General features: G+C 68.7%; 2 protein-coding genes across 7 annotated transcripts; one reads left to right on the top strand and one right to left on the bottom strand.

The window, feature by feature from the left end:
• Positions 1-241: 241 nt before the first annotated feature.
• ACAP3 (ArfGAP with coiled-coil, ankyrin repeat and PH domains 3) lies at positions 242-14,582 on the top strand. 6 transcript variants are annotated; one of them, XM_060141756.1, is made up of 23 exons: positions 242-384; positions 4,162-4,219; positions 4,894-5,013; positions 5,207-5,260; positions 6,432-6,490; positions 6,896-7,079; positions 7,516-7,560; positions 7,704-7,799; positions 7,880-7,954; positions 8,358-9,061; positions 9,148-9,199; positions 9,437-9,537; positions 9,610-9,721; positions 9,958-10,166; positions 10,246-10,315; positions 10,441-10,535; positions 10,614-10,819; positions 10,993-11,097; positions 11,978-12,196; positions 12,280-12,500; positions 12,704-12,813; positions 12,951-13,061; positions 13,148-14,582. In XM_060141756.1, the coding sequence occupies exons 1-23, from the start codon at positions 338-340 to the stop codon at positions 13,293-13,295; spliced, it is 3,201 nt and encodes a 1,066-aa protein (XP_059997739.1). In that variant the 5' UTR covers positions 242-337; the 3' UTR covers positions 13,296-14,582. The 6 variants fall into 6 exon arrangements, 5 of the variants coding, with proteins under 5 accessions (XP_059997739.1, XP_059997741.1, XP_059997738.1 ...); XM_060141758.1 differs by having other exon boundaries at positions 12,098-12,196; XM_060141755.1 differs by having other exon boundaries at positions 10,618-10,819; positions 10,974-11,097.
• Positions 14,583-15,579: 997 nt separating this feature from the next.
• On the bottom strand, positions 15,580-19,941 carry SCNN1D (sodium channel epithelial 1 subunit delta). The gene is given in 11 exon segments (XM_060142002.1): positions 15,580-15,923; positions 16,000-16,071; positions 16,284-16,395; positions 16,470-16,552; positions 16,680-16,797; positions 16,989-17,120; positions 17,217-17,684; positions 17,687-17,877; positions 17,985-18,148; positions 18,712-18,758; positions 18,760-19,941. Coding segments are annotated over 11 exon segments (2,067 nt in total). The 5' UTR covers positions 19,096-19,941.
• Between the last annotated feature and the right edge of the window lie 1,221 nt (positions 19,942-21,162).

Below are 21,162 nucleotides of genomic sequence, written 5' to 3' on the forward strand. Positions count from 1 at the left end.
CTTCCGACCGCCTGCCCGGATGAAGGGGGCGGGACGTCGGGGCGTTTGGCGACGCTCCCCGGCGGTGACAGCGGGCGGCGCGCGCGCGCGGGCGGCGGACTTTGGCGACGCTCCCCGGCGGTGACAGCGGGCGGCGCGCGCGGGCGGCGGACTTTGGCGACGCTCCCCAGCGGTGACAGGCGGGGCGGGGCGGTGGCGCGGCGGCCTCGTTCCGGGGCGGGCGGGCGCCGAGCGCGGCGCGGCGCGGCGCGGCGCAGGCGGGCGGGCGGGCCGGCAGGGGATGCCGCTCGGGGCGCCGCGGTCCTCGTGCCAGTGAGCGCCTCGCGCCGCCGCAGCCATGACGGTGGAGTTCGAGGAGTGTATCAAGGACTCGCCGCGCTTCAGGTGCGCCCCCGGGGCGCGGCGCGGCCCTTTGTGATCCGCGGGGTCGCCGCCCCTCGGGGCACCCGGGGCCGCCGGGGGATGGGCGCGGGCGGGGGCGCTGGTGCCACCTTTGTGCCCGGCGCCGGGGCCAGAGGCGAGAGCAGGAGGACACGTCTTGTACAAAGCCCGCAGCGCCCCGGCCCGAGAGCCCGGAACAAAAGATGCCCCTTGTGCTGGTCGCCGCGCGCGGAGGGTGCGCGCGTGGGGCGGGGCGGCCGCCGGCGCGGCCACCTCTCCGTGGGAGTGTCCGCCCCGCTTTGTGTCTGCACCTTCGTGCTGGCCACCTGCACAGGGCTGAGACCTAGCCGGGCGCTGCAGCCCGGCTGTGGCCAGGGTCGTTTGCGTGCGTGGGGCGTCTGCCCATGGAATCTGTCTTGGTTCTCGTGCCCAGAGCAGTCAAGGGGGCAGGCAGCTGGAGCCTCGGTTAGGGCCTCGGGCGGCTGCTTGGCAGGGGTGACCTAGGCACCTGGCAGGGTGGGCGCTACCAGAGCAGACTGGGTTCCAGGGACTGGTGGAGGTCTGCGCTGTGGCCGGCCCTGGGTTTGTGCTTTTAGTCCTTCCTGGGAGTGCAGGCGGGCTTATCCGTGTGAACACGTTCATGGTGCGCGCGCATCTGCTTTAACGGGGCACCTCCCGTGTGTCAGGTGCTCATGCTTGTGCTCGTGCTCGGGTGCACACGTGTGAGTTCTGCTCCTCTGCACCCTCCCTTGAGGTGCCAGACCTTGGACGTGAATGTGTGGGTGAGCTGTGCACCCCTGGACTGGCTGCTTGATGCGTGCGTCCAGACTAGTGCTGGGTGCACGCACACGTGTGCATGTGTCACCTCTGGGTGTGAATACAGATGCATAGTGGGTGTGTGTCATAAAAGTGTGAGTTTAGGCACTAAGCATACGTTAGTTCGTTCCTGTGTGCATCTCAGCACGGGCTGCGTGTCTATACACGGTATCCGCGAGTGCACCCTTTTGCGTGTGCGTTGCGCTGCTGCGTGCATGCGTGTTTGATGGCACGTGTGCATATCTGCCACGCCTCTGCACACACGCACTTGGCCGTGCGCGAGTGTGCACGCGCGTGCGCTGGGTCTTTGGGGTGTGTTAGCCAGAGGGCCTGCGTGTGGGTGTCTGGAGGGCCTCAGCATCAGTACCCTTACCCCCGACTCCCTAGAGCCAGCCCCTTGCCCAACCGCCACACAAGGGGTCAGCAACAAAGGCCAAGAAAGGCTGGATGAGGGGTAGGGGTCGGACCAGAGAGTGGCCCCAGGCCCCGGGCAGAGTGCTGAGGGCCACCCTCTGTGTTCTCCCATCTTCTGTTCCTGACTGCTTGAGGGAGGGGTGTAAGCGACTCGGCACCCGTGATCCTGGGCCCCCAGCACGGCCCAGGCGGCGGGCGGAGGTGTAGCCAGGGCCGCGGCAGGGGGCCTGGCCCTGGCCCCCGGCTGCGGAGCCTCGTGCCCCGCCTCCCGTCGCCGGGGGCCCAGGCCCAGCTTGCCCGGTTGGATCAGGGCCGCTAGCACCCGTTCACCTCCAGGCCTTCCCCCCACACCGGCCTGCTCGCTGGTGGCACCCACGGTGCGGCAGTGGGTGCAGCAGCGCCTGGGCTTTGCCAGGCTTCCTTGGAGGGTGCCCAGCCGAGACCGGGCTGGGGTCCAAGGAGATCCCCCGACCTTGGGCCACAGAAGCTGCACTGGGTGGGTTTTGGTTGGGCTGAGATGTGATGGCTTTTGAGGCTTTTCTGGGGTCCCCTTGTCAGTGCCGCTGAGGATGTAACCTGGACTTCCTGGAGGCCAGCCTGGGGGCAGGGGGTTAGGGCGGGGCCAGGCAGGAGAGTGTGGTCCGCGATGGGAGCCCCAGCCCTGGGAAGGGGGACCCTGCCTACGCGCTCTTGGCCTGGGGAAGCCCCACAGCCCCAGGATGCACGTGGCTGGAGGGGTCCAGACTCTCTCAGACCGGCGGGGTGCCGCTCACCCCTTGTTTTCGGTGCCCCTTCCCCGGGGTGGGGCTTCAGGCGCTGAGTCATGGCTCTGGTGGGGGAGCTGGCCTCACCCTCTTCCCCAGCATCCCAGCTGTTGAGGAAATCCTGGAGGGAGAGCAGGAGAGGAGGCCTTGGTCCATGGGGGTGGGGAGGAGAGACCTGAGGGGCGTGGGGCCCCCGGGACGGACTGTCTGCTGAGCGCCCACCTTGTCTCCATGAGCACACTTGTCAGCCTCTGGTGCATCCCACCCTCACCAGCTCTCTAGGGACAAACCCCCCATCCCAGCCCAAGGGTGACAGCTCTCCACGCAGCTGGCCAGGGCAGTTGGGGCGGCTGAGCCTCATCCCCCTCTTCTGGGTGGGTGGTCCTTCCCTGCCCTGGGACCCTCGGAGGGGGAGGGGGAGGGGAGGCTACAGCAGCCGTCAGGGTCCTGCAGTCTCAGGCGGGGGCACCTGCAGGCCGTGGGCCACCACTGGTCCAAGCGGATGTCCCCTCTGACCCCTTCCTTCTCTGGAACTCAGACGCCCCTCAGCCCGTGGGGAAGGGATAGGGGCTGCTCAGAGAGGAGGAGGGTGGTGGGACGGTCCAAGGGTCCTGACGGGGCAGCCTGGCACTCACCCCATACCTCCTAATTGAGGGCGTCCCGAGCTGCACCCCGCGTGAGGGACTAAGTCCCTCCCCCCAGGCCTGGGAAAGCCTGGAACACGCCCCTCCTCTGCCAGCTGGGGGGCAGCGAGGGGCCAGCGACGGGCCGCTAGACCTGGACCGCCTCCTCTGCCTCGCCCTGCCCTGGCCCTGGCCCTGGCCGGAGCTCCTTCCCTGTTGTCCCTGGTCCCCCGGAGGCCAGATGGGCCCAGCTCGCCAGCTGAGTGGGGCGGGGAGGGCAGGATCCTGGCCCTATTTCCCTATTTCCTGTTCCCGGAGTGTTGGGGGTTGTCACGTGCCTGATCCATCTGCCTCTCGCCTTGCCTTCCGGGATTCTCCGTCCACTGGCTTCTCTGGTGATGTCAGACGTTAACTCTTCCCTCCCCAAGGCAGCCCCATTGGCAGGCCGCGCCCGTGGGAGTGGGCTCCTCCGGGGTCTGGTCCACTGCTCCTGCCAGGCAGACGAGGCCTACCTGGTATTCTGAGCTTGGGGAGCAGGCAGGAGGTAGGGGCACGCCTCTGCAGGCATCTCTCGGGGCCGCAGAGCTGCTGAGACAGGTCTGCCCCGGGGCCTGCCAGCCCCAGGCCGGGGTGGGCTGCAGCAGAAGCTGAGGGGTGGGGGGGGGTCCAGAAGGGGTTCGGGGTCAACCCTGAGACCTGGAGAGGTGCAGGGGCTGGGCCGGGGGGGATGACCAGCGAGGCCCTGCATGTGCACCTCCACGGGACCCCGGCCGCTCCCTCTGTGCTAGGGACCTGTCTGACCACCCCTTCCCCCCACCCCTGCCCGTCCACAGACCCCAGATGGGGGCGTCACAGCCAACTGGGCCTCTATGTGCCTGGGGTGGCAGTGGGCCCTGGTGGCTCTGCGGCTCTGGAGTCCCGGTCCCAGTCCTGCCCCCTCTCCCCCTCCCTCTTCCATCCCCCCTCACCGCCACCCTCCACCTCCTGGTCTGTCTGAGGGGCGTGTGGAGGCAGGTGGGCCTGCAGGAGCCAGTGGCCATCGGCAGAGTAGCCCCTTCCCACTGCTGACCCCTTTGGGGAGGTGCCTGGGAGACGAGGCCGAGCTGAGTCAGTGGGGGAGGCTCGCTGCAGGTGGGTCTCCAGCCACCCTGTCCCTGTCGCAGGGCAACTATCGACGAGGTGGAAACGGACGTGGTTGAGATCGAGGCCAAACTGGACAAGGTGAGGGGGGCCTGGGGGCACACGGAGGGCCCGGGGCTACTCTCCCTGTCCCCCACGCGGCCCTGGCCCAGCTCACCCATGGCCACCAGTGTGAGCGCGAGTATGCGTGTGCACAGCACGTGGGCCTGTCCATCACCGGCCTGTCACACCCATACCGGGGTGTACATCCCACACACACCTGTGTCTGCCGGGTCTCCTCTCGCCAAGCCAAGCAGGGTGGGGGACCTTGGCGGGGGGCGGGAGCAGCTGCCGGGGGCTGTGCCTCCGAGTGCCTGGGTTAGGGGCCAAGGGCACAGGCTTCAAAGCCAGAGGGAGGAAGGAGGGGTGGCACCCCTGAGCCCCTCACTGGCTGGGTTCTGCTGACCCTTGTCCAGGACCACACGCCCCCCCGGCCCTGGGTTCCCTGCTCCTGGCTTCCCTCCCACCTCCCACCCTGGAGCCGAGGCCTGGGGCATGCCAAGCTGTCCCCCAGTGCCGGGTGGGCTCAGGAGGGTGGGCGGGCGGGCGGGCAGTGGCCTTCCCTTCCCGCCCGGGGCTGCTCGGGGGCAGCTGTGTCCTGGGCACTGACGGACCCGACCCTGAGCTGAATTCCGGCTGCCCTGTCTGGGTCCCTGCCCGTGTGTCCTGGCCTCTTGGTGGCGTGAGGGTTGCCCCATCCGTCGTCCTGTCCGCAGCTGGTGAAGCTGTGCAGCGGCGTGATCGAGGCTGGCAAGGCCTACGTCACCACCAACAGGCTCTTCGTGAGTGGCGTCCGCGACCTGTCCCAGCAGTGCCAGGGCGACACCGTCATCTCGGTGAGGGGGCAGCTGACCTCTGACCTCTAGTCAGGGGCGGGCGAGGGCAGACAGCCCCTCAGGGTGCCCTGTCCCTGGGAGCAGGTGGGCGTCTGCGCTGGGCTGCGGCCTGTGGGCGGGAGGTGCCGGACACTGGGGCACAGCCATCCCATCTGAGCAAGGGTCTTCCCCCACCCACCCACCCTGCCCCCAGGAATGTTTGCAGAGGTTCGGAGACAGCCTGCAGGAGATGGTCACCTACCACATGGTGAGCCCTGGCTGGGTGGGGGCGATGGGGGGGCGGGGGGGGGGAGGATAGGGCAGGGCCCACCCACCCGGTGGCTTCCTGATCTGTCGTCCCATCCACCCCCATCCCAGGCAGCCCCCGCCCCCACCCCTGCGGGCTCCCTGCAGGCCCCGCCCAGCCTGGAAGGCTCTGGGCTGGCTCCGCGCGCGCTTGAGCTGAGCTGGCAGGGGCGGGCGGTGGGGGAGGCCACGTTTCTGCTCCTGCCGGGGGTGGGGGTGGGGGGTGGCACATCGCCGAGACAATGCTGTGTCCCAGGTGAGGGCCAGACCGCCAGCCGGGAGGCACCTCGACCCTGCCCGGGGCTGAGGGCAGCGGGGGCTTGGGGTGGGCAAGGCCTTAGAGGGTCATCCAGGGCCACCCGGCAGGGGTCATGGGCCAGGCAACGAAAGCATCTCCCCGGCTGACCCCACAGCTACCGGATGACTCCCAACCCCGCTGCTACCCAGACTGGTCTGCGTGAGCCCCTCGAGCCCCTCGGCCCCCACTGTGGACACACAGAACAGACCGAGGCACACGTGGGTGGTCAGACCGTGGCCTGGAAACCAGAGCCCCAGACTAAACAAGGGGCCCATCCCCTGTAGGGGAAGTTCAGAAATAAACCAGCGCCGGATGGCTTGCCGTCCTGCCCCGTGTGTCTGTCTGTCTGTTCCTGGTTAGGCCCCAGCTCTCTCTGGGGTCTGATTTTGGGTCCGGCCAATGCTGCAGGGAGGCCCCACCCTACCCCCGGGCCAGATTACTCGGGAGCTCCGGCTGCATCTCCATCCCTCTTACTGCAGGGCTGGGCATCCCCCAGGTGGCCTCCCAATGCCTGGCAGCTATGGGTGTCCCTCGGGATTCTGTGTGCGCCTGCCCTGTCTGGGCTGATGTGGGGTGGACCATAAGAGGGGGTCCATCTGGGACAGCGTTGGCTTCTAGTCTGGCTGAGAGCCAGGTGGGGGGGACGGGCAGGTGGTCACAGCTGTCGCCTCTGGCCGCCGACCCAGGCCTGGGGGCCCGTGACCCTGCGAGTCCGGCTCTGTGAGGGTGGGGCTGGACAGGCCTTTCCCTGGTTCTCACCTGAGGGGCCTGGGGCCTGGCCTCTGGGGTCATGTGGGGACAGACGCCTGACACCCATACCCTCCTTTGCCCCCAGATCCTGTTTGACCAGGCCCAGAGGTCTGTGCGGCAGCAGCTCCACAACTTCGTCAAAGAGTGAGTGGTCCCGAGGGAGGCCTGGCCTCTCCCGGCCCCCCGGGAGGTGTCAGGGTGACACCCACGCTGGAAGGGGGAGCAGACGCAGCTACGCTTGATCTGGGAGGGTCCAGGGGCCTTGGCAGGGGTCTCAGCTCAGTGCTGTGTGTACAGCTGTGGAACCCCCAGAGTGGAGAGTCCGGAGCGGGGTGAGGCTGGGGGTCTCCCCAGGCTGGACCAATCCCGGGAGTGAGGGGGAGGGGCCTGAGAAGGAAGAGGCAGCCAGCGGTGGCTAGGGGGTGGGGCAGCGGGGCTGGAGGCTCAGGGCACAGAGGGGCTGGGAGCAGGGAGAGCGTTCCCTAGAGGTGGGAGACCCCACGTGCACCCCTCCTCGGACCCCCTGACCTGACGCCCACCGGCCTCCAGAGACGTGCGCAAGTTCAAGGAGACTAAGAAGCAGTTCGACAGGGTCCGGGAGGACATGGAGCTGTCCCTGGCGAGGAACGCGCAGGCCCCGAGGCACCGGCCGCATGAGGCGGAGGAGGCCGCGGGTGCCCTGGTCCTCGCCCGGAAGTGCTTCCGCCACCTGGCGCTGGACTACGTGCTCCAGGTCAGCCCCTGGGTGTTCCCGTGTCCCTGCAGACAGGGAGCTGCTGTCTGGAGGGGCCCCTCTGGCTTGAGAAAACTTGAGATGCTTGGGAACGGACATGGGGGGCGGATGCCCACGCAAAGGCCCGAGGTGGGGTTGGGCTAGGGACAAGCCAGGGCTGTGGGCTGCAGGGGGTGGAGGCCTCGAAGGCCTTGCTGAGGCAGGGCTTGGAGGGACTTGAAGCAAGGGAGAGAATTTGTGGCTTTTGCCTATGGGAGGGACCCAGTGTCCTGAACTGCGACCACAAGAGGATGGATGGGCACCAGTTCAGGGAGCTGAAGATGAGCTGGAGGTCTTGGGGGACCACAGCACCCTGAGTGGACAGTGTGGCAAGGTCCAGGTCGTGGTCCGACCTTGGCCCTGACACCCCTTCACCTGTTCACTCCTCCCCTGGCAGATCAACGTTCTCCAGGCCAAGAAGAAGTTTGAGATTTTGGATTCTGTGAGTGCTGGATGAGGGAGAGGGGTTGCCCTCAAGAATAGGCACGTGCCGCAGGCGTGCTGGGTGTGGGTGCAAAAGCTGGGGCCCCGGCCACTGCCCCTGGGGGGCGGGGCCTCACCTGCGTGCCCCACCCCACCCCCCAGATGCTGTCCTTCATGCACGCCCAGTACAGCTTCTTCCAGCAGGGCTACAGCCTGCTGCACCAGCTGGACCCCTACATGAAGAAGCTGGCGGCTGAGGTGAGCCTGCGGGGAGGGGGCCCTGGGGCCAGCTTGTCAGGGGAGGGGGTCCACATCCCTCTCTGTGCCCTTCCCCACAGCTGGACCAGCTGGTGATCGACTCGGCAGTGGAAAAGCGGGAGATGGAGCGCAAGCACGCCGCCATCCAGCAGCGGGTGAGGCCCTGCAGCCCTGGCCGCCCCCCCGAGGGGCTCCGGGTCCACTGCCCCTCACCCCGCTCCACGCGAGGACCTGGGGGGCCCAGCGCACAGACACGTGCCCCGTCCCTCCCCAGGCTGACTCTGATCTTTGAACTGCAGTCAGAGGCGGGGGTCCCCACCCTCAGGGTCTCAGCACAGTGGAACGGTCACTTAGATGCCAGCGCCAGCCCCCTCAGCCCACAGACGCTGGGGCTGCAGCTGGGACGGGGATCCTACTGCGGCCACAGCTGGCCGGGCGCGGCCGGGGGCAGAGACGGGTTGCGGGGCGGGAGCTGACAGTCCTCAGCCGTCAGGGAGGGGGCAGGGCTTCACTCACTGGCTCTCTCCCTCCTCCCACCTCTCCTGCTCTCGCCCTCAGACGCTGCTGCAGGTGAGTGGGCGCCCACCCCGGGGGGAGGGGGCCCCCGGTGGGCAGGGCCTCTGCCCTTCCCGCCCCGCGGCGTTTCAGCACCAAGGACACCTCCACGGCCCCGGCGCAGCTCCCGACGCGCGGCCCGCTCCAGCGGAGGTGGCTGAGCTGGGACCGCGTCCCCTTCGTCCCCTTCGGGAGCAGCTGCAGCTGTCCCCTCCCGCCCCCACTCAGCCAGGGGAGCAGGTGGCTGGGCCTCCTCTCCCACTGCCGGACGCCCAGGACAACGCTCAGTGTCTCCCCAGCCCGCGTGAATGGAGCTCTGTCAGGCTGGTCGGGGAGCCCAGCTGGCGACATGAATGGGGGACAGCTTCCTTCCTGATCCCAGAGGCTGCTGCTCTGCCAGGCTGGGGGGTGGGGGCTGGAGCTCTCCGGGCCCCCAGCTGTGACGGGAGGCATCTGCCCCCACGGGGTTTTGGGTCAGGAAGCGGCTGTGAAGACGCCCCCCCCACCTCGCCTCTGGGGCAGCCCGAGAGGGCGGCAGTGTCCCCGCAGCCGCGGGTGGGTGCTCACTGGGGGCTGGGCTCCGACCACCCCCAGGACTTCTCCTACGATGAGCCCAAGGTGGAGTTTGACGTGGACGCTCCCAGTGGTGTGGTGATGGAGGGCTACCTCTTCAAGAGGGCCAGCAACGCCTTCAAGACATGGAACCGGTAAGGGAGGGCCCTTCCTCAGGGGGTGAGGGGCAGGCATGGGGGCCGGCCCGGCCTGACCCCTCCTGGCCCATCCCCCTGCCCAGGCGCTGGTTCTCCATCCAGAACAGCCAGCTGGTCTACCAGAAGAAGCTCAAGGTGCGCTGGGCCCAGGCAGCAACGACCGGGGCCTCCCCACCAGGCCTTGGGGTGGGCGATCGGTGGGGGGCGTCACAGGGCTGAGGGTGCTGACAGGCACCAAAGCCCGAGTGGCCAGGGACAGAGGCCACTCAAGTCTCAGGCGGTCAGCGTCTCTTGAGCAGAGCAGTGGATGGGCGCTCGGTGCGGGGCAGGGCTGGGCACTGAGTGCGAGGGCCACGGCGGTGCCGCCCGCAGGACGTGCTGACCGTGGTGGTGGATGACCTCCGGCTCTGCTCCGTGAAGCCCTGTGAGGACGTCGAGCGCAGGTTCTGCTTTGAGGTCGTGTCGCCCACCAAGTGAGGAGGCCCGGCCCAGGGCGGGCGCGGAGGGAGCCCCTGCCCGCGCGGCCTGACGGCCCTTCCCCGCAGGAGCTGCATGCTGCAGGCCGACTCGGAGAAGCTGCGGCAGGCGTGGGTTCAGGCTGTGCAAGCCAGCATCGCGTCCGCCTACCGGGAGAGCCCCGACAGCTGCTACCGTGAGGTGGGCCCTCCAGCGCCCTGCACACGCGCGCACAGCTCCCGCAGGCCGCACGCGAGCAGGCGTGTGCATCGTGTGTGCGCGCACGTGAGCGTGTGTGCACACAGGCGGGCGCGGGCTCGGGCCTCCGGGGCCTTGGCCTGTGCCAGCGCCTGCGTCTGGGGAGGAGGAGGGGCCCCGCTGGGGAGACCGGGGCTGGAGCTCCCGCGGGGCTGAGCGACCCCTCACCCTGTCTCCAGAGGCTGGACCGCACGGCGTCCCCATCCACAAGCAGCATCGACTCTGCCACGGACTCTCGGGAACGCAGCGTCAAGGGCGAGAGCGTGCTGCAGCGCATGCAGCACGTGGCGGGGAACAGCCAGTGCGGCGACTGCGGGCGGCCGGACCCGCGCTGGGCCAGCATCAACCTGGGCGTGCTGCTCTGCATCGAGTGCTCGGGCATCCACAGGTGGGACCACGGGGTGGCCAGGTGGGGCGCGGGGGCCAAGGCGTGCCCTGACTCCCCCTCCCCCCGCCTCGCCATCCAGGAGCCTGGGCGTCCACTGTTCCAAGGTGCGGTCCCTGACCCTGGACTCGTGGGAACCGGAGCTGCTGAAGGTGTGGGGGGCTGTCACAGGCCTCTGGATGGCTGGGGGCAGCGGGTCGGGGGCGGGAGCCAGGTCTGCAAGCTTGGGGGGCGTTCAGTGAGCTGGGCTGATGCCCACACCACCCTCTCCTGCCAGCTGATGTGTGAGCTGGGAAACAGCACTGTGAACCAGATCTACGAGGCCCAGTGCGCAGGGCCAGGCAGCAGGAAGCCCACGGCCAGCAGCCCCAGGTGAGGTGGGGGGCAGCCTGGGCAGGGCCGGGGGACCCCCGGCCCACGAGTGCAGCCTCACGTCCAGTCCTGGTCCAGGCAGGACAAGGAGGCTTGGATCAAGGACAAATACGTGGAAAAGAAGTTCGTGCGGAAGCCGCCCTCGGCACCGGCCCGGGAGGCCCCACGGCGCTGGCGGGCGCAGAAGTGCCCACGCCACCACAGCTCCCCCCGTGCCCGCACCACCCGCCGCAGCAAGATCCGGATGGAGCCCGTCCCGCCCTCTGTGGCTGCTCTGTGCTCAGGTGGGAGGGTCTGGCAGGTGCGCCCCAGCTCACAGGCCTGGGCAGGGCGTGAGCCTCCAGACTCTGGATCCCAGGGAGGCCGGGGTGTGGGGGGATGGTAGGAGGGGGGGCAGGGCTCACGGGCACCCCAAGCTCTGCCCACCTCCCACCGCAGCCTGGTTCCCGCCCTGCAGGCTCCACAGAGCCCAGGTTCCGCAGGGACTCCCTCTTCTGCCCGGATGAGCTGGACTCCCTCTTCTCCTACTTCGACGCAGGGGCTGCTGCAGCCGGTCCACGCAGTAAGTCCCCTGCTGCCCACCCCCCCCCCACCCACACCCCCGCTCAGCAGGGGTAGCAGGGCAGGAGCCAGGCACGCTCGCCTGGAGGGTGGATGAGTGCGGGACAGCCTCGGCCACTCGCTCAGGGACCGGAGGGACGGGCTTTCCTTGCAGGAGGGGCTGGTCTGGGGATGGGGAGAGTTTGGAGGTCAAGCAGGGCTGAGGCTGGGACAGTATCTTGAGGGGCCGGGGGTAATTTGGCCACTGGCTTGGAGGCTGGGGCCATGACCCTCAGGAGTGACGTGGGCGCGTGTGCTGTGGGCACACAGGAATGTGCGTGTAAGGGCGTGACTGTGCACACAGGTGAATGCCTGTGAGTGCGCGTGCATACGTGTGTACCTGCGTGGGCGTGTGCCCATGCACGTGTGCACGTGCCTGCTGGGGGCGGGACCAGATCCTGAGAGACAGTTGTGTGCATCTTCCCCAACCCCTGCTGGAGTTGGGGGTGCAAATGCTACAAGTCAGGGCTCACCCCCTTAACTGGCCTGGGGCGTGTGGGCAGAGGCGTAGGTTGAGGCCAAGAACTGGCCAGGCTGCTGGGGTGACGGAGGTCCCCTCAGGCAGCAGAGGGCACTGTCTCACCATCCCTCAGCCTGGTTTCATCTGTGAGGGCTGCCCTTGGGTGAGCAGGGCCAAGTTCGCTCGCGGTGGCCTGGGGCTGTGTCTGGGGCTTGGCAAAGACCCCACCTCTGGGCGGTGACCGCCCAGCCTGCACTGGCCACAGCTAGGGCTGACCTGAGAGGGCGGACTTCCACCTGTGGCTGTGCTCCTGGGGGACGGGCGATCCTGGCTCTCTCAAGCTGTTACTTGATTCTCTCCCCTTTCCTCCCATCCTGGGCAGGGCTCCCCTCTCCCTCACCCCGCAGCATCCCCCGGAGGGTGGGTAGGGTGCCAGCCTTCCCGCAGGGCTGTGGGAGCAGGCAGAAGCGCTCAGGACCTCCTCTGCTTGCGGACCCTGCAGGTCTGAGCAGCGACAGCGGCTTAGGGGGCAGCTCCGACGGCAGCTCGGATGTCCTGGCCTTCGGCGTGGGCTCCGTGGTGGACCGCGTCACTGAGGAGGGTGGGTGTGCAGCTCCCCAGTCCCGTGCCACCTGTCCCCCACCGCGGGCCAGGTCAACGGCCCTGACCGCCCCCTCCTCGCAGAGGGTGCCGAGTCGGAGGAGTCCAGCGGCGAGGCAGATGGAGAGGCGGAGGCCTGGGGCCTGGCGGACGTGCGCGAGCTGCACCCCGGGCTACTGGCGCATCGAGCGGCGCGCACTAGAGACCTCCCTGCACTGGCCGCGGCTCTGGCGCAAGGAGCCGAGGTCAACTGGGCTGACGCAGAGGACGAAGGCAAGACGCCGCTGGTGCAGGCCGTGCTGGGGGTAAGTGGGCGCGGGTTTGCACCCTTCCACGGCGCGCACGCGGGGCCCTTGCCCTCTGCTGAGGACCGGGCTTGGTCCTGCTGGGGCGCCCAGGGAGGCGTAGTGGGGGGGTTGGGGGGTAGGGGGTGGGGGGACAGGGGCCCTGTAAGGGACCATGTCTGTTGGTCCGCTTGGTTTGAACCCACCCCCCACCCACCCCCCAGGGTTCCTTGATCATCTGTGAATTCCTCCTGCAAAACGGAGCGGATGTGAACCAAAGAGACAGCCGGGGTCGGGCGCCCCTGCACCATGCCACGCTCCTGGGCCGCACCGGGTAAGTCGTGGGTGGGCCGCGCCCCTGCCCCCTCCTCGCCCACCCTCCCCTTCCCCACCCCCCCTTGCCCCCCGTGGACCCGAGTCGCCTGCCAGGACCTGCCCAGGGCCCGCCCCGACTTGCTCCTCCGCCCTCAGCCAGGTCTGCCTGTTCTTGAAGCGGGGGGCGGACCAGCATGCCTTGGACCACACGCAGCAGGACCCACTGAGCATTGCGGTGCAGGAGGCGAATGCAGACATCGTCACGCTGTGAGCACAGCACGGGGGCGGCGGGGGCCGGGCGGCGGGAAGCGGGCGGCGGGTGGAAGCGCCTCACGTGGCCCTCCCTCCTCCAGTCTCCGTCTGGCGCGCATGGCCGAGGAGATGCGTGAGGCCGAGGCGCCTGCTGGTCAGCCGGGGCCCCTGGCTGGCAGCAGCCCCACCGAGCTCCAGTACCGCAGGTGCATCCAGGAGTTCATCAGCCTCCACCTGGATGAGAGCTAGGGTGGCAGGGCCTTGGCGGGACCCCCACCGGCCCATTTCCTGAGAGCCCCGGAGCTCCTGGAGCCCTGCTGCCTGCTCTGCCCCCCTCGGAGCTGCCCTGACCCCCACGGCCCGGAGCAGGACCCCAGCACTGAGTCTTCTGAAGCTCCATGTCTCCCCTGGGAGGTGCTGCATCACCCCACCCAGGGACCCTGTGTCTTCGGGTGACCCCTCCCTAGGGGGCCTGGGTTGGCTCGTGTCACAAACCACTCTCAAGGCCCCACATCACCTCGTGCCCCTCTCTGCTCCCCCAGGCCCGTGTCACCTCATGCCCCTCTATCCCTGGGGCCCATGCCGCTTGGTGCCCCACTCTGCCCTCAGGGCCTGTGTCACCTTGTGCCCCCACTTTACTGCCCAAGAACACTGACCTGCTAGTAGGGGCCCTCCCACATCCCCAGAACCCCTCCACTAGGCCCTGGGGCTGGTGGCTGGCCACCAGCACGTGGCGAGGGCAGAAGGGGCCGCCCATCCAGGGAATCAACCCGCGTACCTCACTTAGCGACCCCAGCATCCAGGCTGGGCTTCTTGGGTGCTTGGGGGGCTCTGGCCTGGGGCCTTAGCCCTGGCTGGGTGCGGATGTCCCGAGGCCGTGTGGCTGGCCATGCAGGCCCTCGTGCCCCGTAGCCCCACCCATCCCCCCCTTTTCCCACAGCGGGTGGCAGGGGTGTGGCTCTTCCCACCCCTGCATCCGACATCCTTTGTCACGGACTGAGGGGTTTTCTACAATGATCTCCTTCTCACTTTGTCTCACATCTTTTCTCTGGACTCAAGGACCACTTTGACCCCCAGCTCTGCCTGCTGCTAGGGGAGGCGCCTGCAGCTCAGCCCTGCCCCCTCGCCAGCCTTCCCCCACCACCACCTCCGGCTAGGCCCATGGGGCCTCGGCTCACTCCCCAGGGCCCTCTGATGCCTTCTGCATTCCCCTTCCCAGAGCCCTGGGGCACCGGCTGGGCCTCTCCCCAACTCGGGCCCTTGGCCAGGCCAAGGCCAGTTGGTTGCTCACTATGCAAAGCCTGCCCAGGGAGGCCCCATGGGCAGCAAGGTGGGTGCGGACTGGGCTCCCAGCTCCCTCTCCTGCTGGCTGTGACCCCTAGAGAGCAGAATCAATGCCTTCCTCTCTCCCTGCTTGAGCTCTGCCCCCGCCTCCCGCCCCACTGCCTGCATCAGGGCCTTTGCTGCGGCCTCGGCTGGCTGGCGGGACCCGCCTCCGTTCCAGATCACAGTTAATAAACGGCCGCCTGCACCTGCCCCCTCGCCTCGCCCATCTCACTCCGCTCTGTCTTGGCTGGGGACGGGGGGGGGTGGGGGGGGGCGGTCTCTGCGTCCCCTGCTTTCCCCAAGGGGAGGCCCTGCGTGGGACCGTACCAGTCGTGCCCCCAAAGCATGTAGTAAGGCAGAGCCCAGTGCCCCTGCTGGCGGCCTCGTGGAAGCCAGGGCTGCTTTGATTAAAACCAACTCCTGATACCCCATTCCCTGGCCCTCTGCTCTCCTCTGGGATGGACACCAACTGGCGAGGGTGCTCTGGCCCTGGCCTTGTCCCCTGGGCAAGCTCTGGCCCCACGCCCTCCCGTTCCCCAGCTCCCACCGTGTCCGTGACTGAGGGTGTGGGGGTGTGGTCTGAGGTCTTCAGCTCGCTGCGGGGGTGGGGGGAGTGGGGGGGGCGCACGGCAGGACACACTACAGCCACCAGGTAGAATCATCCATTTTACTGCAAAGCTGGCCCAGGTCACTGAGTGCCCGGGCCTCGTCCTGCCCTTTCTCCCACTGGCCCTGAGCGAGGGGGGCTCTGCCCGATGCCTGCACACACCTGCACGGAGGTGTAGACAGACGTGTTGATGCTCGGAAACATGTGGATGTATGACGCTGACACCAGACAAACACACTCCCTTGGGGCGCCCCCCCCATGCACGCGTGCACACTCCTGCATACGGGAGATGCTCCGTCACGCCCTGAGCGCGAGGATCCCGAGTGGTGGGGACGCTCCCCTGCTCCCTGCCCCAGGCCTCCCTGAGACCTGTGAGGTCACTGCCCGGCAGGCAGCTGCGCTAAGAAGGCCCCATGTGCTAGCGCCTGGCGCCTGCCCGCCCTCGGGCTCTGGTGCCGCTGCTTCTTGGGCCCCGGGTTTGGCTCGGCTGGCCGGGGGTGGGGGGGCCTGTGGGGCGGGACTGGCCAGCCCTGGGCAGCCGGGAGAGCCCACTGCTGCCACAGCTCCCAGGGTCAGGCCACTCGCAGGCTGGTTCAGGTGTCAGGAGTTTCCGGGGCCCACACCGGGCTGACCTCCAGCCAAGACCCCTGCCGGAGCCCCTGCAACATCATGGGAGGTGGAGCTGGGCCCCCGGGCGTTCGACGTCATGCCTGCAGCTACCCGGCCACCAGCCGGCCTCTGGCTCGGAGCGGGCATCCCCATGGCTGCCCTGGGCTGGCCCCGAGCCCCGTGGAGCTGGCGGCAGCACAGCAGCAGGGCGAGGGCCGCAGCGTCCAGCAGCAGCTCCAGCATCTCCACGACTGAGAGGACACAAGAGCCGGACCACGGGCTCCAGAGGCTGCCCGTGGCTGAAAGCAGCTGTGGCACATACGGGTGTTGCGGGCGGTGAGCGGCGGCCCCGGGCGCCAGCCCTGCCCCACCCCCGCTCATCGGCCCGGTGGCTGCCGAGTAGACGGGTGTCCTCGTCCACCGTGCGGTAGCTGAGCTCCTGAGAGAAGATGTTCACCTTGGCCAGGTTGCTCCTGGGGCGGGGCACAGGCGAGAGGGGCGGGGCCGTCCCCGGGGGCGCTGAAGGGCGAGGATGGCAGGGGGGGGCGCCAGGACATGACCTCAGCAGGAGGGGGCTGCACCCACCTGGGGCTCGGGCTCCGGGGGCCTGGCCCGCCCTGCACACACAAGGCTCACTGGCTGCGGCTCCTCCCCAGGCGCTGTGGGGCAGTGTGAGGGCAGGGCCTCGGGGACACAGGTCAGTCCGGGGAGGGCTCCCTGCCCCTGAGGCCTCACCCCGCTTCCGGGACTCACGGCTGACTTGGAGGAAGGCCAGCTGGAGGTCCCAGCGGAGAGCTTGCACGAAGACTCCCTGGGAGAGACAGACCCCGTCACATCCCTGCGAGGTGCCTCCGGGCGGACCCCACCCCGGCACTCCCCACTCCCCTGCAAGGCCGGGGGCAGCGGGAGGCGCAGGGAAGCCGGTGGGTCTCCAGGTCCTTGCAGGGGCGGCGGAAGCAGTGACCTGGGGAGGGGGTCATGGGTGAACCTGCTAGGAATGACCCAGGGGCGGTGGGGAGGTCTGCCCTTGACGGGGCAGCCTGGGACTCTGCCCCCCGCAGCCCATGCAGGCCGGCAGAGTGGGGGGCTACCCCAGGCCGGGTGCCGCATGGAGTTGCAGTGCTGGGCCCCCGTAGGCAGGGGGTAGAAGAAGCAGCCGCAGGAGCGGGTCTCCACCATCAGCGGCTGGAAGCAGGAGACCAGGCAGGCCTGGGGGAACAGCGGGGACTGGAGCTGTGGGTCCAGGACCGCCGCCCCTCTCCCGGGCCTGCCGCCCGCCCACCTCCCTCCCACTGGCCTGTCCGCCCCCCAGCTCCCACTCCTTGCCTTAGCCCCCCCACTCCCCAACCCCCTCCCTGGGCCCCTCCCCTCTCCTTCATGCCCCCCAGGCCCCGCCTCACCTGCCTGGTGCAGGAGGCGGTGTACAGCAGCTGCACGTCCACGCCCCCCGTGCTGTCTGTGCAGTGCCCACAGGGGCTCCCGAGCCGGTGCACCTTGTCCTGGGGGAGGGGGTGTGGTTCAGTTCTGCCGCCCTGCCCTGGAGCTCCCGAGGCCCCAGGTTTGGGCACGGAGGCCAGGAGCCTTGAGGCTGGGCGGCCCACCTCTCGGAGGTGGTCTCAGTCCCTGGCCGATGCTGAAGGCCCCCGGTGCTCCAGGAAGGGCGTGTGGTCACGCGTGTGGATCACGACTTTGATGCCGGCCTCCGTGGGCAGCAGAAGAAGATGATCCTGCTGCTTTGCCCCGAGGGCCAGGCTGACCCCTGGGGGAGGCCGGGGGTGAGGCCAGGCCGGCCTGGACACCCCGCCCACACCCAGCCCAGGCTGGCACTCAGCGTGGGTGATGCCAGGGTGCTGCGCGGCCCAGACACCGTTGAAGGTGTAGCAGCTGCCGTAGCTGGGGTGGTGCGAGGTCTGGAAGTGTCTGGAACCAGGGGCCACGCTCAGACCCGCACATACCCCTGACCCATCACCCTGTTGTGTGCAGCCCCGGGGTTGCAGGGAGGGGACCACAGCTGCCTTATCTCTGGAGGGAGCCGTGGGGCCGGCAGACCACTGCATGGGGCGTGGCGGGGCGAGCAGCCACCTGCCTGCACTCACTGGGCCTGGCGGTCCTGGCCGTCGTAGCGGCAGGAGAAGACAGTGTCTGCCGCGGCTGTGGTGGCCGTCCTCGTGGGCAGCAGGCCCAGAACGTTCACGCGGTGCAAGCGGTACCACTCCCGGGCGGCCACCACGCCAGAGGAGTAGGCCTGCTGGGTGCAGTCGCCTCCGGCGCTGTTACACTGGGCGGCACGGGGTCAGCGTGGGGCTCCGACCTGCCCCGTCCCATGCAGACCTCCCAGGGCTGGGACACTCACCAGTTTGCAGCCCACTCTGTTCTGGCCCCCCAGGGGGCTCAGCCTTGGAGGTGGATCCCGCGGTCCAGCTGGAAGGTGGGCTCGGGGCCCGGGGCCTTGGCCCCTGGGGCGTCCACGCTGTCGCTGAAGTTGAACCCACACAGGGAGTAGATGTTCTGCCGGGCAAAGTTGTCCAGCGCCCGCAGGGGGCGGCGGGCTGGGTGTGGCCTGGGGGCAGGGCCAGGGTGGGGGGCAGCAGAGTCAGAGCCAGGCCCCGAGTCCCCACGACAGCCACGCACACTGCGGGGAGAGCCACACTGGTCCCCACGGCACTGACCTGGGTGTCACGGAGAGCAGAGCGGCCCCCATCCCCCGCCGTCCTCAGAAGCCTAGGAGGGGGTTCGGGAGCCGGGGCTGCAGAGGGAAGTCAGATCCCCGGCCTGCCTGCCCCGCCCACCGTGGACCCCGCCACCCTCTGGCTCGTTCACGGCCCCTCCCTGCCTTTGGAGTGTTGCCCTGCTCCTTTCTCGGGGGGCCTGCCCTTCTGGAAAGTCCCCTGCCACCCTCCCCTCCCCCTCCCCGGGCTGCCCAGCGCCTCAGCGTCCCTCCGGGTGGCAGTGGTCACACCAGGATTCCGCTGGCTCTCGCCCTTTAGCCCGCTCCCGGGGCTCAGGGCTGGGGAAGGCTCAGGGCTGGGGAAGGCTCAGGGCTGGGGAAGGCAAGTGGTCCACGATGGGGGCTCCTGCTGTGACAGCACGTGGGGAGGGCCCCAAGCTGGCTGCAGCCTTCACCGGTGCGGGTTCATGTCGCACAGGGTGACCGACAGGAAGAGCTTGCGCTGTGCTGCGCTCCGAGTGTACGGACACCGTCATGATGACCGGGTAGCGCCAGTACTGCCTGAAGAGGAGTCCGAGCTGCCAGCAGATCACGCCCAGGGCCCGCGCGAGCCGCAGCCCCCAGGATGCAGTCTTGAGGTGGTTCTGGCTGGAGCACACAAGGCGGATGGCGCCGTGGATGGTGCCGTTGGTGCAGAAGGTGGCGACCAGCTCCCTCAACGAGGCGCGCAGCTCCACCAGCCTCTCCCCACGCTCCTCCTCGGGCGGGGGCGGTGGTGGCGATGGCGGCAGCTGGGGGCACGTTCGGGTCCCCGGCCCCCCACCAGCTGCTTGGGCCATGGCTCCAGCCTGAATCCCAGAAGCGAGCCTCAGTGGGGTCCCAGCCCACCGTCCGGTCTGACCCCACCCAGGTGTCCCCACCCGGGGCCATGCCATCGACTTCCATTCTCTGTCCCTGGGAACTCCCGGGACCGTCGCGTCCCTCAGCCTCCAGTGGCCCAGCCCGGCCTGCTGATGCCCAAGAGAGGCCCCATCAGAAGCTGGTCCATACTTGGGACCGACGCTGCGGCCCTCCCCTGTGATGACCGGCAGGGCACCAGGCGGCCTCCGCGGGTGTGTCTTGTCATGGCCAGAGCTGAGCCTGGGCGGTGGGGCAGGGACAGCAGGGGACATGGTGTTCAGGCCACGCCTGGCCTTGTTTGCAGGCAGGCTCGAGGCTGGGTGGGTCTCTGCTGCCATCTGCCAAGTGGGCCAGGGGCCTCTGGTGAGGGGCAGCCAGGTGACCTGCTCAGGGTGGGCCTAGAGCCCAGTGCTGAGGATTGACGGGACTCTGGGCCTCCACGGCCTCCACCAACCCCTCAGCGGCCAGCATGGCCACTTTGACTGGGGCCGATGGAGCCAGGCAGGTCTGGCCACATCTGGGCCAAGGGTCAGGCCTGTAGACCGGTGGGCGCTGCTGGCCTGGGGTGGGGAGTTGTCCACCGAGCTGAGTCCCCAGGGATGGTCCATTCGTGGGCCTCGGGCTTCCGGAAAAGTAGGCAGCAGGCTGATGGGCCAGACGTGGTGGGGATCTGAGGGCCGCAAGGAGGTGGACCCGAGGCCTGCCTGGCCCCCATTCCCACCCGGAGGCTCCAGCGTCCCGGGACCCAGGTCCCCCAGTGTGCAGGGCCGTGGAGCCCTGACCAGGTCAGGCACCCCTGGGACCTTGAGGCTGGAGCCTCCCTGTGTGGGTGTCTCCAACCTCCCGTGCTGGGTGGCTGCGACAGTGGCGGTGCTGCTGGCGGTTCTAGCAGGCGACAAAGCAGCCGTGGCCCAACGCTGGCCAGGCAGCCTCCTATCTACAACAGGCTGGGCGTGGGACGTGGCGGTGGGGAGGGACCCGGCTGGGGGCAGCCACACCTGCTCGGGTCCTGGAAGGGGAAGCCTTTGGCCGCAGGCACTGGCGTCTTTCCCCGGCGGGAAGCTTTCCTGCCCCGGTGCCTCGCGCCAGGCTTGGGGCCCTGGCCCTGGCTGGGGTGAGGGGCCCGAGGTTTCTGGAGGGCGAGGAGGGACCCCGCTGCAGCAGACCCTGCATGCCCCCTGCCCTGTCCACTCTCCTCCAGCCTGGCCTGCAAGGATGCCTGCTCGCCTCCACCTGCCAGGCCTCCGACCACAAGTGTTTGTGGCCAAGGGTCGCTGGGCAGGCGCCTTCATTCCCAGAACACAGGGGTCTGCCAGGGCTGGCTGCCCAGCCCCTGGGACAGGCGGGGACTGTGGGAAGGAGCTGGGGCCCAGGTGGGAGATGGCGCCCACAGCTCAGCCTCCCAGGAGATACTAAGACCACGCACCACCCACGAAGACAGCACCACACCCTAGGGACACACCATCTCGGTTGCTGAAACCCTCGGCCTCAGTGTGGTTGCATGAGGCCAGCCAGTGTGCTGGAGGCAGGACAGCCCCAGGGTGACACGCCGGGGGACCCAACATGGCTCTAGGATGACCCAGAGGCCTCGTCATCCCAAGTGACCGGACCCTCAGCCTGGTCCCAGGCTTGAGGGGTCGGCTCAGGCCCTCTGCCCCTCCCCACACAGGCTCTGGGTTCCTGACACCCCACCCCAAATCGGTGCTGAGGACCCGGGCTGAGATGAGGGAGGAAGCCCCCACCTCCACCAGGCCCTTCTGGTGGGGCCTTGGCTCTGAGGAGGCGTGAGGTCACCAGCCTCGTGGCTTTGGAAGGAGGCAGATGGCCACAGGAGACCTCTGGGAGAGGGAAGTCACGCTTGGGGAAGAGCTGGCCCTGGACTCATCTGGGCGTGAGTGCGAATCACAGCTTTGCCACTCATCGACTGTATGACATTGCCCAAGTTACTCAACCTCTCTGAGCCCGTTTCCTCAGGTACAAAGTGGGATTGAGTTTCCTCGAGGCTC

The sequence above is a fragment of the Lagenorhynchus albirostris genome, chromosome 2 (genome assembly GCF_949774975.1).
Source record: "Lagenorhynchus albirostris chromosome 2, mLagAlb1.1, whole genome shotgun sequence".
Classification (NCBI taxonomy): domain Eukaryota; kingdom Metazoa; phylum Chordata; class Mammalia; order Artiodactyla; family Delphinidae; genus Lagenorhynchus; species Lagenorhynchus albirostris.

What these genes read in the sequence shown, in the direction of transcription:
- ACAP3 (XM_060141755.1), top strand. Translation starts at nt 338, where the DNA reads ATGACGGTGGAGTTCGAGGAGTGTATCAAGGACTCGCCGCGCTTCAG. An exon ending in TGTGGCTGCTCTGTGCTCAG is followed by an intron (nt 10,820 to 10,973) that starts GTGGGAGGGTCT and finishes CTCCCACCGCAG; the next exon opens with CCTGGTTCCCGCCCTGCAGG. An exon ending in AATGCAGACATCGTCACGCT is followed by an intron (nt 13,062 to 13,147) that starts GTGAGCACAGCA and finishes TCCCTCCTCCAG; the next exon opens with TCTCCGTCTGGCGCGCATGG.